Source organism: Lytechinus pictus, unplaced genomic scaffold (genome assembly GCF_037042905.1).
Source record: "Lytechinus pictus isolate F3 Inbred unplaced genomic scaffold, Lp3.0 scaffold_61, whole genome shotgun sequence".
NCBI lineage: Eukaryota > Metazoa > Echinodermata > Echinoidea > Temnopleuroida > Toxopneustidae > Lytechinus > Lytechinus pictus.
This window is the reverse complement of record NW_026974181.1, coordinates 181,145-194,273: the sequence shown is the minus strand read 5'-3', so window position 1 is coordinate 194,273 and position 13,129 is coordinate 181,145. Positions and strand designations below refer to the sequence as shown.

General features: G+C 32.2%; 1 protein-coding gene across 2 annotated transcripts in view; it reads right to left on the bottom strand.

Moving 5' to 3' along the window:
- Positions 1 to 772: 772 nt before the first annotated feature.
- Positions 773 to 13,129, bottom strand: part of LOC129283407 (uncharacterized) — a 38,671-nt gene continuing 26,314 nt past the window's right edge. For both annotated transcript variants that reach the window (XM_064115455.1, XM_064115456.1), the window contains 2 exons: positions 6,604 to 6,701; positions 773 to 5,760 (listed from right to left, as the gene is read on the bottom strand). In XM_064115455.1, coding sequence (XP_063971525.1) covers positions 5,652 to 5,760; positions 6,604 to 6,701 — 207 coding nt within the window. In that variant the 3' untranslated portion in view covers positions 773 to 5,651. The remainder of the gene's footprint in view (positions 5,761 to 6,603; positions 6,702 to 13,129) is intronic.

Sequence of the window (13,129 nt, the reverse complement as noted above, 5' to 3'; positions counted from 1 at the left end):
CCCTCATACCTCTCCTTCATTCCACATCTTCATATCTTTTTATTTTTTACCACACTATGATTCATCTTGCAATTTTGTCAAAACAAGGTAGTCAAGAATGTAAATCAGATGTATTCAATGTTATAATAATAATATAGGATTTGTATAGTGCACGTATACACCTTGCTAGGTGCTCAAGGCACTCCTATATTACCCCAGCTAAGCAAGTCTACCGATTCTGGTGTGCACAGCGCAGTGTGGATAAATTTCTTGCTGAAGGAAAACATGCCATGGCTATAGGATTCGAACCCACAACCCTCTGTTTGAAAGGCGAGTCGGAACCACTAGACCATGACGTGCCCACACAAACTTATCCCATGACAAACTCAGAGCAGACACAATATACATGAAAAAATAGAGTAATATTTATTCTAAAATTCATTCCCATGTGTATAAAAGTTCCACAACAATTGCATTCAGTATTCACAAGTCATTATTATTGGAACATTTGTATTTACAGTCAAAGCTGCTTTAGAGACCATCTGTCTACAACATCTTATTGACTCTAGAAGAAGATGATTGAAATTCAAATTCAACTTCATTACTACAATTTAAAAATATATAAATATACAAAATAATTTACATTAAATAGGGTTTATACTTGTGGAGGGGTCAAATTAAGCACAATTGCTTCTATAAACTGAATCCATAATAAATATCAAATCAATACGTGTAAAAAATTTACACAAAAGGTAACAATATGAACATAAAAACTGAAAGATGACATATTTTTATCATTTGTATTTTAGGGTTTATTATTGAGCTACATAGCTGAAACCTCTGCTGGTGATACACTTGTTTCTTTTATTCTCTTTACTCCATCCTTTTCTCTATCTTGGTTTACTAGTGCTTGAAAAAATATGGTGGAGCTACCGTTTGAGGCACCGTTCCTGATAATAAGTGTGTATCCTTGTATATCATTGAAACATGCTCGTAAAGACTATCCTATTACAAAGACTGCTTCTCTCTATTGTTTGATATCTATATACAGGTTTTACTGTACCATGATACTGCGTATAATATTAATTTATGATATCATTAGCAATATGAATGACATACATGTTTTAACGTTTTAATGATTCATGCAATTAAAATGATAAACTCTTCTATTTGCATTTAGAATGCATTATAAGTAACTCCATTGTGTCAAAAGTACAGGTGTACTACTTCACAATAATTTGACAGAAGTCAGCCTTTCTACTCAGTAATCAACTTCTATCTAAGCAAGTTATCCATCAATTCTTATACATAATGAAGTGGATTGTGTGATACACACATTTGACAAAAGTCAAGAACTATTTCAGGCAGAAATTACCATTCAAAACCAGTGACATCACAATGGCCTCTACAGGTGGATGCAAAATAAATCATCACACATCTTACATCGGGAGAATATGTAATTCATGAGAAATGTCATAAGAAATTAACATGAAGGCCTTGGCTTTAAAGCAAACGACTTACATGTATACAGTGTGTATCAAAAAAAGTTTACTCAGAAAAAATCCTATAAAAATTATGCATTTGTAATATCTTGAAGATTTTTCCACATTTCAACATTGGTACAGATCTCTTTAAGTCAATGACGATATAACTGTCAAACAATTGTTCTGCTTGAGTGAGCACCACTCACTTTTGAAAAATTGGTGAAAAATGATTTGCGCAGATTTTGAAATAGTTATATGAATAAAACGAAGACTTCAATCGTGAAAAACGCACAGACTTTAGCTAGGAAGATTGATTTGGAGATATCTTTTACATTTTTAGCTTGTTTCCTTGCCCAAATACCTTCATAGAGTGCCATTACATACTACTTCACAATAATCAGACAGAAGTAATCCTTTCTACTCATTAATCAACTTCTCAATTAAAATGGGATTTTGGCATTTTTGATACACCAATTTGACAAAAGTCAATAACTACTAATTTGATACACAAATTCTACTACATGTATTAACAACACATAATTAGTAATACCACTGTGTCCAAAATACAGGTGTACCACTTCACAATATTCTGACAGGAGCCATCCTTTTACTCAATTACCCTAAGACAAAACAGTTTAATTTTTGATTCATATTCAAGACGTAATATATTGGGGATTTTCTGATTCACAAATTTGACAAAAGTCATTTGATACACCACATTTCAAATTACCATTAAAATCCTCCTAAACCAACTTGGCCTATACAGGATGGATGGATACAATAAATTATCTTACATCTGAAGAATGAGTAATTCATGGGAGATGTGATAATAAATAAACATTAAAAGGCATTTAAAAGGAAAAATAGTTAGTTTTAAACAGTTAAAAATGTACCCAAGAAAATTCCTGAATTTAACCAAATTTCAGCTGCCATTGGTTTATAATAGACAATACTGTCTTCTAAACTTTACACTACTAATTTACATTATATATAAACATGTATTATTTATGACTCTATACATTATTAAAATTGAAAGACTTCACATACACTGTGGACATGTACTTGTAGCTTAGAATTATTCCACATTGCTTTTCCTTACAATGAAAATAAGATGAAATATGATGAAACAAGTGAAGCTGATTACTGGTCTCTTTTTAAGAGATAAATCATTCTGATATCATGGATATGGATGAAAATCAACAAAATTATTTTCATCCAAGGAGTAATCATAATCAATTTAATCTATTGTGAGCTTGTGTTTCTATATTGTATAATAAATTTTGTATGATTTTGAAATTGCCCCGCCCCTCTGTTCTTGTAAAATGTGAAGAAAAAAATAGTAGTTTGATTTGAATCACTTCTAAAAGGTGAAAAAATCTTATCTTTATCATAATCAAATGGTATCTTTTCATTTTGCTTTATCATTATTACAAGTTAGATGTAAACATTGAATTGAGAATGGATGAGTAACTCAGTGTATGTACGCATCAGAAAACAAGTAATATATTGTATGTTGTCATTGAATATGCATATTATTATGAAGAGAATCAAATATTATATTGGTAGGTCATATATTTGTGTGAAAAGAACTGCCTTTCATTCTGAAAGATTGCAACTTGGTTTCAAAGTTCATATTAAATTGATTTCATGTCTCTAAAATCATCAAACAAAAAAGTGTATTGAAAACCGTGATTAATCATAAACCAAATATTCCTCATTCAGTTTCAACATGAAAATATACATGTATGATCATTACAACATATACAATTTCATGAAAATAACATAAAGGAAGGCTTCACTTTTAATTTTGAAAGAATGGGCAAGATTTGTAAAAACTAGAAGAAAACACTAACAGCAAATCATTCCCTCTATTTGAAAGAGCGACTTTCTCCTTTATGTTAAACATTAAAGAATTAAAGGAGTGACTTTCTCCTTTATGATAAACATAATAGAATTGAAGGAGTGACTTTTTCTTAATCATAAACATAATAGAATTGAAGGAGTGACTTTCTCCTTTATGATAAACACAATAGAACTGAAGGAGTAACTTTCTCCTTTATGATAAACATAATAGAATTGAAGGAGTGACTTTCTCCTTTATGATAAACATAATAGAATTGAAGGAGTGACTTTCTCCTTTATGATAAACATACTAGAATTGAAGGAGTGACTTTCTCCTTTATGATAAACATAATAGAATTGAAGGAGTGACTTTCTCCTTTATGATAAACATAATAGAATTGAAGGAGTGACTTTCTCCTTCATGATGAACATAATAGAATTGAAGGAGTGACTTTCTCCTTTATGATGAACATAATAGAATTGAAGGAGTGACTTTCTCCTTTATGATAAACATACTAGAATTGAAGGAGTGACTTTCTCCTTTATAATAAACATAATAGAATTGAAGGAGTGACTTTCTCCTTTATGATAAACATAATAGAATTGAAGGAGTGACTTTCTCCTTTATGATAAACATAATAGAATTGAAGGAGTGACTTTCTCATTTATGATAAACATAATAGAATTGAAGGAGTGACTTTCTCCTTTATGATAAACATAATAGAATTGAAGGAGTGACTTTCTCCTTTATAATAAACATAATAGAATTGAAGGAGTGACTTTCTCCTTTATGATAAACATAATAGAATTGAAGGAGTGACTTTCTCCTTTATGATAAACATAATAGAATTGAAGGAGTGACTTTCTCATTTATGATAAACATAATAGAATTGAAGGAGTGACTTTCCCCTTTATGATAAACATAATAGAATTGAAGGAGTGACTTTCTCCTTTATAATAAACATAATAGAATTGAAGGAGTGACTTTCTCCTTTATGATAAACATAATAGAATTGAAGGAGTGACTTTCTCCTTTATAATAAACATAATAGAATTGAAGGAGTGACTTTCTCCTTTATAATAAACATAATAGAATTGAAGGAGTGACTTTCTCATTTATGATAAACATAATAGAATTGAAGGAGTGACTTTCTCCTTTATGATAAACATAATAGAATTGAAGGAGTGACTTTCTCCTTTATGATAAACATAATAGAATTGAAGGAGAGACTTTCTCCTTTATGATAAACATAATAGAATTGAAGGAGTGACTTTCTCCTTTATGATAAACATAATAGAATTGAAGGAGTGACTTTCTCATTTATGATAAACATAACATGATAAATAAAACATAATTAAAGGGAGGACATTCTCATTTTCTACAGCATAGTTGTTAGATCTTCTACCTCAGATAACATAATAGGATTCCAGGAAGAATAAAACAGTATACCTCTGGAAAGAGTTTGGCTTGATAACATCAAACGGATGTAATTTTGACAGATGAAACATGGTTTTTGGTTAAGAATAATGTGAAAATATTTGGAATAGCTTTGAAAAACACTGAAAATTAATTTTTATATTTGCATAAACATAACAAGGTGAATTCATGTTTTTAACATCACATACTTGGTCATAGATAAAAATTACCATCAACGGGTGACAACTGCATAATCTTCTATGCTGAAAAGTTGAGTCTCTTAAAAATGCATCACATGATATCATTAGTTATGATACTTCCTTAATAACCAAAAAATGCCTGAATATCAGTTTGAAAGCATTTCGCATCATAAATTCATTGCAAAACATTCTGGGATAGAAAGAGTTCACAGTCATTTTACGAATAAAATAATGTTCCAGGGATAAAACTGAAATGGGTTCATGTACACACCATTGTAGGATCCAGTGACTGTCATAGAGACCAATAAGATGGTTCTAATCATTAGAGTAGAATGAAACCAGTTATACCATCTAGATGGTTGGGATACTCTGTTATATGTACATGTACACACTATTGTAGGATCTAGTGACTGTCATGGAGACCAATAAGATGGTTCTATTCATTAGAGTAGAATGAAACCAGTTATACCATCTAGATGGTTGGGATACTCTGTTATATGTTTGTATGGATTACTTGGCACTATGTCACCAACACATACACTAAATAATCAAGTCCAAGTTGGTATATTTAGTTAGAAATTCTAAGGCTTTCATCCGGCATCACTGGTTACTATGGCAGCGTATTGTGCAGACATCAGTGACATCATAATGCTTTTTACATCAATGCGCACACATGTATAATCAATAATGATAATACATGTACATGACACAGTCCATGACAGAGAAATGTCATTCATCATTTATTTGTCTGAGGAAGAGGCAACAGCAGCAGAGTACTCGTGTTAAGTAAGAAGGTCCAACCGAGGAGCTCTCGTCTGAAAAATTCTCGTCATAAAAGCTAGGGATATTTAGAAAAAGGCAAAAATAAAGAATTAATCAACAGGATGTAGGCCCAGAATCCTTGTTCGTATAAATTACTAAAAGCGGTTTCATGGCCAGGTAAGGTGTTCCTGATACATGTAAATTAATAATGTTAAGACATGTTTTTATGACCAGTTTAGGAACATTTATTTCATTCCTCTTACAAATAAATTAGTTTGGTACAAAAACGCTGCTGTTTCATGACCAGTTTAGGTACAATTATTGCACTCCTCGTAGGCCTACATATCAATGTGTATTCCTCATACATATAAATCAGTACTGTAGAAAATGTTTTATGAACAATATTGTTTGGTTTTTTACAGTACTAATTTTAGCTACAATATTTGTCTTCCTCAAACATCTAACTAAGTAAGAAGTTTCATGACCAATTTAAGTACAATTACCGTTTTCCTCATACATACATAATAATATTGCACATGAATCAGTTTCATGACCTATTTAGATACAATTGCTGTGTTCCTCATATGAATCAAGTACTAGTGGACAAAGCAGTTTCATGATCAGTTTAAGTACAATCATTATGTTCCTCATACTTAGTATTGTAAATAATTATTTCATTTACATGACCAGTTTAGGTACAATTATCGTATGCCTGGAGCATTTCTACAAAGCCATTTCATGACCATTTAGGTACAATTATTTCATTTGTCATACATACATATAAATGAGTTGGCCCATTGTAATGATCAAATTAATGAGCAGTATAAGAACTGTTTATACATTGATCATATGTAGGTTGTATCAGTCTGAGTGAAGAGGTCACCTTTAGCTTTAATAAAAAGTTTATTAGTTCACCTACCCTATCTCGTCACTGACTGCTTGTAGGAATGATTGAAGATCCTTCTGAGGCTTTCCATTGAACATGAAATTTCCTTTTCTGATCTGAGGGAAAGAACCCTGAAAGAATAGAAGCATCACTGGAAATAGTAATTCATCAAATCATTTCTTTATTCTCATTTTCATAATGCTCAAAATTGTATCATGCATAGAATATACCTTTCTTATCTTATTTATATTTTATACGAGTCATATGAGGCGCAGATCCAGAGTTGGACTTTTACAGGGGGCTGATTAATGCACGGGAAGGTTGCCAACACTTACAGAGCGTGCAAAGCGTGCTACGGGGGGGGGGGGGGGGAGGATGCAGGGAGGGGGGAGTTTGCCCCCTTGTGTGCGGAACACAAAGTTTTTGATATATCCACAAATTCTAATAAACAGAAGACATCTCTTGCATCTCTAGGAGAAAACTGAAATGAGGCGAATTTTTAAATAGTGATCAGAAAGAGAACAGGAGGAAGATCTGAGGACAAAGAGAAAATAGAGAGAGAGAGAGAGAGAGAGAAGAGACAGACAATGTAACATAAATATACAAGTAATTTTCACAACAAAATTACTCAATAACAATTAGAGTTTTGTGTCATTTTTTATACTGTTGTGTATTCTCTTAAATTTCTTGATTGTTTTTGTCTAAAAATTGACCGTCTGAAATTCATGGAAAACCATATCAAAGGACTTCAATATTTCCTTGCAATATTTTGAGTTCTCAACACAACCTTTGCTTACACGTATGTAGAAAACAAATACAATTTACATGTATAACCTTTGACCTTCTTTCAAGAACTGAACTTGCCATGACACTTCACATGACCTTCTATGTTATTTGACACATTGATTTACTGTATCAATCATTTTCTTGATTTAATACTACATTGTTCTAATGGAATTACATGTATCAGCTTTTGTAAGTTATAATCATTTTGAAATTGGTATCTCTTTTATTTTTATTTTCACATCCTTTATCATTAAAAGAATTGACCTTCTATTTTATTTGACACATTGTTTTTACTGTATCAATCATTTTCTTGATTTAATACTCCATTGTTCTGATGGAATTAAATGTTCAGCATTTGCAAGTTATAATCATTTTGAAATTGTTTCCAACATTTAGCAATTACACTAAAATTGAACTTTCTGTTTCTCAATAAATTAAACATACCAATGCTTCTACATGGATTTTGCATGATGCAAATTCACAAATGGAGAGGGGGGGGGGGATCCACTCGTCAATGGAAGTGCCCCCCCCTCTCCCGGGTTCTCATCATTTCATCAAACAGGATACATGTAATTTAAAAATTCTACCACTCTTTCCAATCCTTACTCCTCCATCTTTCTTTTTCTCAATATTTATTAACCCAAAAAACTATATTATGCCTCCTCTCTATCATAGAGCTATTAAAATAGCTCTATCATTCTACAGTGCGTATATAAACAAAGTTTACAATTTGAAAAAGCCCTGGGAATGAAAAAATATACAACATTTGGGTAATTTTTCCACATATAATGTTGGGTTTGGGTCTCATCTATCCAATGAAAGTAAAAGTTTTGACAGAATGTTACACTTGAGTGAGCACTGTCATTTTTGTAAAGCTCGCAGAAATCTGTTTGCGCAGAAATGATTGTTTTCACGCTGTGTCAATAGGGAAACCACGAAATCAAACTTACCCTGCGAAACATTTCTCATACATCTCCCTTGCACTTTTAGTCAATTGAAATTAAACAGATACATTCAAGCATTTTGTAACACTTTTGCCACCCAAACTGAAATTTCAACACTTAGTAAGCACAACCTTTACCTTTTTTTTGTGCCAGCTGGATCTGAGGAAATAAATAAATCTGAACAAAAGTTTATATCAGACATCTCCAGCATATTTTCACCAAGTTTTTATCATTTAAAGTGGGTTTACATTTCATTTTTCATTTAATACTTGTTTCTCTACACTTTTTCAAAGCTTGACAATGATTAAGAAAATGAAAATCAAGCCTAAGCCATTTTATGTAAATCACAGCTCAGTGTAAAGCAAATATCGTCACGATGGCCTCGGTGTGTGGGGAGTGGGGTGGGGCGCAAAGCACTCTTCAAAGTGTTTTGGGCAAGGAAACAAGTTAAAAAAGGTAAAAGATATCTTCAAATCAATGTTACTAACTGAATTCCAAGTGTTCATCATGATTAAGGTCTACTTTAATTCGCATAACTATTTCAAAGTTCTGCGCAAATCATTTTTCACAAACTTTTCAAAAGTAAGTGGTGCTCACTCAAGCGGAAATATTCTTCGACAGTTTATATCGTCATTTGCTTTAATTGACCTGTACCAATGTTAAAATGTGGAAAAATCTTCAGGATATTACAAATGTATAATTTTACAGGATTTTTTCAAATTGTAAACTTTTTTTGATACGCACTGTATTTTGTTAGACAAACTTTGCATCATCAATCCTTTTTCCATGGTGAACTGTTATAAAATCTCAATTTAAAGTTGACTGTGATATGGGTCTCTTAAAAAATGTTTCCCTTTCTGAGACTCACTAAATAACTAATGACCCAAAATGCAATTTGAGAAGAATATTCCTTTGATTAAATTATGTTCATTATGTAAAGAATAAACATTAATATCTAAATTAAACACCAAAATGTCAATGAGGGCAATAGCAATTAATAATAAACATTCCTGATACATTGAAGCAATGTAAAAAGAGCTCACATTGTTCTCTAAAGGTTAGATGGTTTATTTGATAGAATGTTAAATTTATCTTTTGAAAATAAACAAGATGATGCCCATCTAGATGTTTAGTAAATGTACACAGTAATTCCTAACATTTAACAGAGATGTATAAAATTCAGAGTTCACATGTCATTATCCACAGGATAGAGTCTCACTTACTTTCTTAAGTTTTATTTTTCATCCCAATTGTTTATATACACTATGTAAAAGTGTCAGGGAGATTCCCTATAATGTGTACAAGCCATTCACATTTGTTATCATGTTAATTACATTCATGTACATGCTCCCCTTCATTTGACTACTTCTGACTTTGGTTGACTACAAGGTCAAGTACACAATAATTGTAAACATCTAGACAAATGGAATGTAAATTACTTTCTGGAGTTTACTGGTTGGTATAGCATAATGGATTGCACCATTAGTTCAACATGAATAGCTCCAAGCATTAAAACAGATCATATATAGTGATTGTCTATTGTAGAAAAATAATGAATATTTTTCTTTTACAAAGTTCACAATTTTGAAAATTCTACAAATAGTTCCTTTCTCTAAAAAATATTGGATTTCATTCTAATTTCTATTCAGCATTATTAATTGAAGTCGATGGTGTATAACATCCAGGAAGTAGGAATGTGATTCATTTAGGGCACTAAATTAATCTAGAATACAATATTTAATCATGGTTAACCTTAATATAACCATCAGAGACAAGCACTACATGTATTTTTGCAGACTGTTCATTGCAGCATTTGATACTGGGTAAATTTCCATTCCTTTGCTAGACCTACAAATTTTGCTCCTAGTATTTACCAAACAGAATTAATAAATTTGAAATTGATATTCAAATAGCAGGGTAGTAAACTATCCCGTACTAACACTTCAATCAAATTTGCAGCCTGTCAATATCCACTATTCTATTTCAAACAAACTTTATTGAATGACCATTCATAAATCATTATATCCTATAAAGCAAAATAAATAAAGCAAACAAGCAAAACACACAAACACCCATAACCAATGCAGTAATGTAGTAAGAGAACTCAATGTTAAGTCAGTAAGATTGGGCATAATACACAGTGCTTCTGCTAGGTCACTGGATGAGATTGTTGACAAGTCTAATGTATTCAACACACAAACATATATCATTCATTACACACATAAGATTTAAAATCAAAACAACATTACAACTATTCATTTTCAATATAAATCTATTAATTATGTGTACTATAGAGCAATTGAGATGTATATTCTACAGATATATGTCATCAGACACCAACTCACTAAACATAGGTTGAGCAGGACAAAAACATATTTATTGTCTTGCCAACAGATATACAGTGCCGGCCGCAGGAAACGTCACGCCCGAGCACGCAAACACCCTAGGGGGCTTTTGCGTCTAACCGAGGGTATTCAAGGGGAGCCCCCTAGGGTGTTTAGCCGCGCCCGCAGTTTCCTGCGTGCTATATAATATTGGCCGTGCCCGCACTTATCCTCGGGTACCCTAGGGTACGTACATTGCATTATGTTTACATGTGCATGTACTTTGGTTATGTTGTGATAGACCATTATATTTTTTAACTAGCGTGATCAGAATCTATTCTAGATTTTTTTTTTTTAGATGTTGTTTGTTTTGTTTTCTTTCATTTTTTCATTTCTGTTTTCCTTTTAATTCTTTTCCCTTATTCCCTCTTTCCTTTCTTCCTTCCTTCATGTTTTCTTCTGTCTTTCTTTCTTTCAAATAATGAAGGAATTATTTTTCTTTCTTTCTTTCTTTCTCTTTTCCTCCATTTTTCTTACTTTTCTCTTTTCTCTCCTTATGTTTTTTCTTTCACACATTTATTCATCTTCCCTTCCTTTATTTTAATTCTTTCTTTCTTTATTCATTTCAAGTAATGATGGAAACTGTTATCTGTCTTTTATTCTTTCTTTCATCCTTTTATTCAAACTTTTTTCCTTTTAATTTTTCCTTATTTTTTTCTTTCCTCTCAATTCATTTCTTGTTTCCTCATTTTTTTTCTCTTTTGTTTCTTCCGCTCACCCTCCCTCCCCCTTTCTTAATATATTTTGTTAACAAGTCTAACATTGTGTAGCCTTTTTGTTGATTTTTTGGCCTGGCTCGGTCGATCCGATGGTACATAGTGCTTTGTCGATTGTCCCGTATTTAATTTTGTGAAATATGGTAACCCTTGCTGGAACATCGAATTTATTGTTTTTCATTTACCGCAATGAATCTAATCAATTAATCTAATTTGATGCATTAGGTAAACTTTTTTCCTTACGCCTTACGTGGGAGGCATACATGTATCATACAAACTTGTTTAAAAAAATAGGACACAATTGTGATTTAATGTCATGGAGATCAATTCTTTATCTTTTGTGATAAGTTTTTTTTTTCTCTCTCCATACGTACCCATTCCTCTCCCTTCAGCGTGAACTTTACACCTAATCCCATCTCCTTATCATGAACAGTGTAAGAACTAGAAAACATTTGAAACATTCTTCATTGAGTTTTAACGGGGTGCACAGGGTGGAATCAGAAAAGAAGAAAGAAAGGCATATCAACAACAAAAGATAGTTAAAATAGACAAAAGACATTAATAAGCAGACTTGATTTTTTTTGTAAATCAAAATTGACAAGTTATTAACAGAGTGAATGTTAACAAACATTAATGACAAACTTAAAATAAAACAGAATTATGAATATCAAGGGCATTTGCGAATTATCATTATGTTAAAACAAACGTGCGGTCAATATTGGGATCGTCAATTCGTTGACATGGTTGATAAAACCCTAATAAAGGGAATGAAAGGTATGTGAAAACGAATACTAGTATAACCAAGATCTTACAAAGTAGACGTGCAAAAAGCTAACACCAGCAAAACTGGTTGTGCTCATCGATTTGTTATTTGGTTCTTTTGTTATTGTCAACAGTCTGGTAGAGTCTTGCTCCCCGCCCACACCTTTGATCTCCTTTGATCACATCCGCTTCCCAATTTATGACAGGATGTTCATAGAAATGGGGGGGGGGGGGATTAATTTGTTGATGCGTTAACAACAATGATGATGTTCTGTTCATTTCGGTTCAAATCGGGTCTCTAAAACCCTCACCCTATAAAAAGTATAAATTTACCTAAATGTAACAGATGGAACAGATTTATCTTTTTGCTAAAACATCTGATTACATTACCTGCACTCTATTGCGGTTTTTAAGTTACATTGGTAGATATTCGAATTGGGAAGAGATGAAAGTGGTGGAAATAATAAATGAGAAGAAGGAAGAAATATACTTTGTTATATGAATTGGAAATGATAAAACCAAGTCACAACTTGGTATAATACAGAATTCAGTGTTAAATGGCAGCTATAAATAATAATACATGACATTTGTAAAGCGCACTTTCCATCTTGATTGGATGCTCAATGCGCTTCAGAGCAAAGCAACAAAAGCTATTTACATAATGTAACTATTTAAAAAAATTCTAGCGCATTTAGCTTCAATGTTTAAACACATGCCCTAGTAAAAGTATGTTTTCGAAAGCTACTATGACGTAGTGTGTGGAATGGGTACTTAACGAGTTAATTATCACTTTCCGACAAAGCAAGAATGGAGCAGCTATACAGACCATTCTATTCTTTTGTTAAGAGTTTTGGTGGGTGCTCACGCAAACGCTAACTATCAAACCTAACAATTCTTTTGGGGGAACAAAGGAGTCAGTCAAGCAAAGTTAAAGAATGAAAGCCCCGTCCCGGTTCACCTTTATATA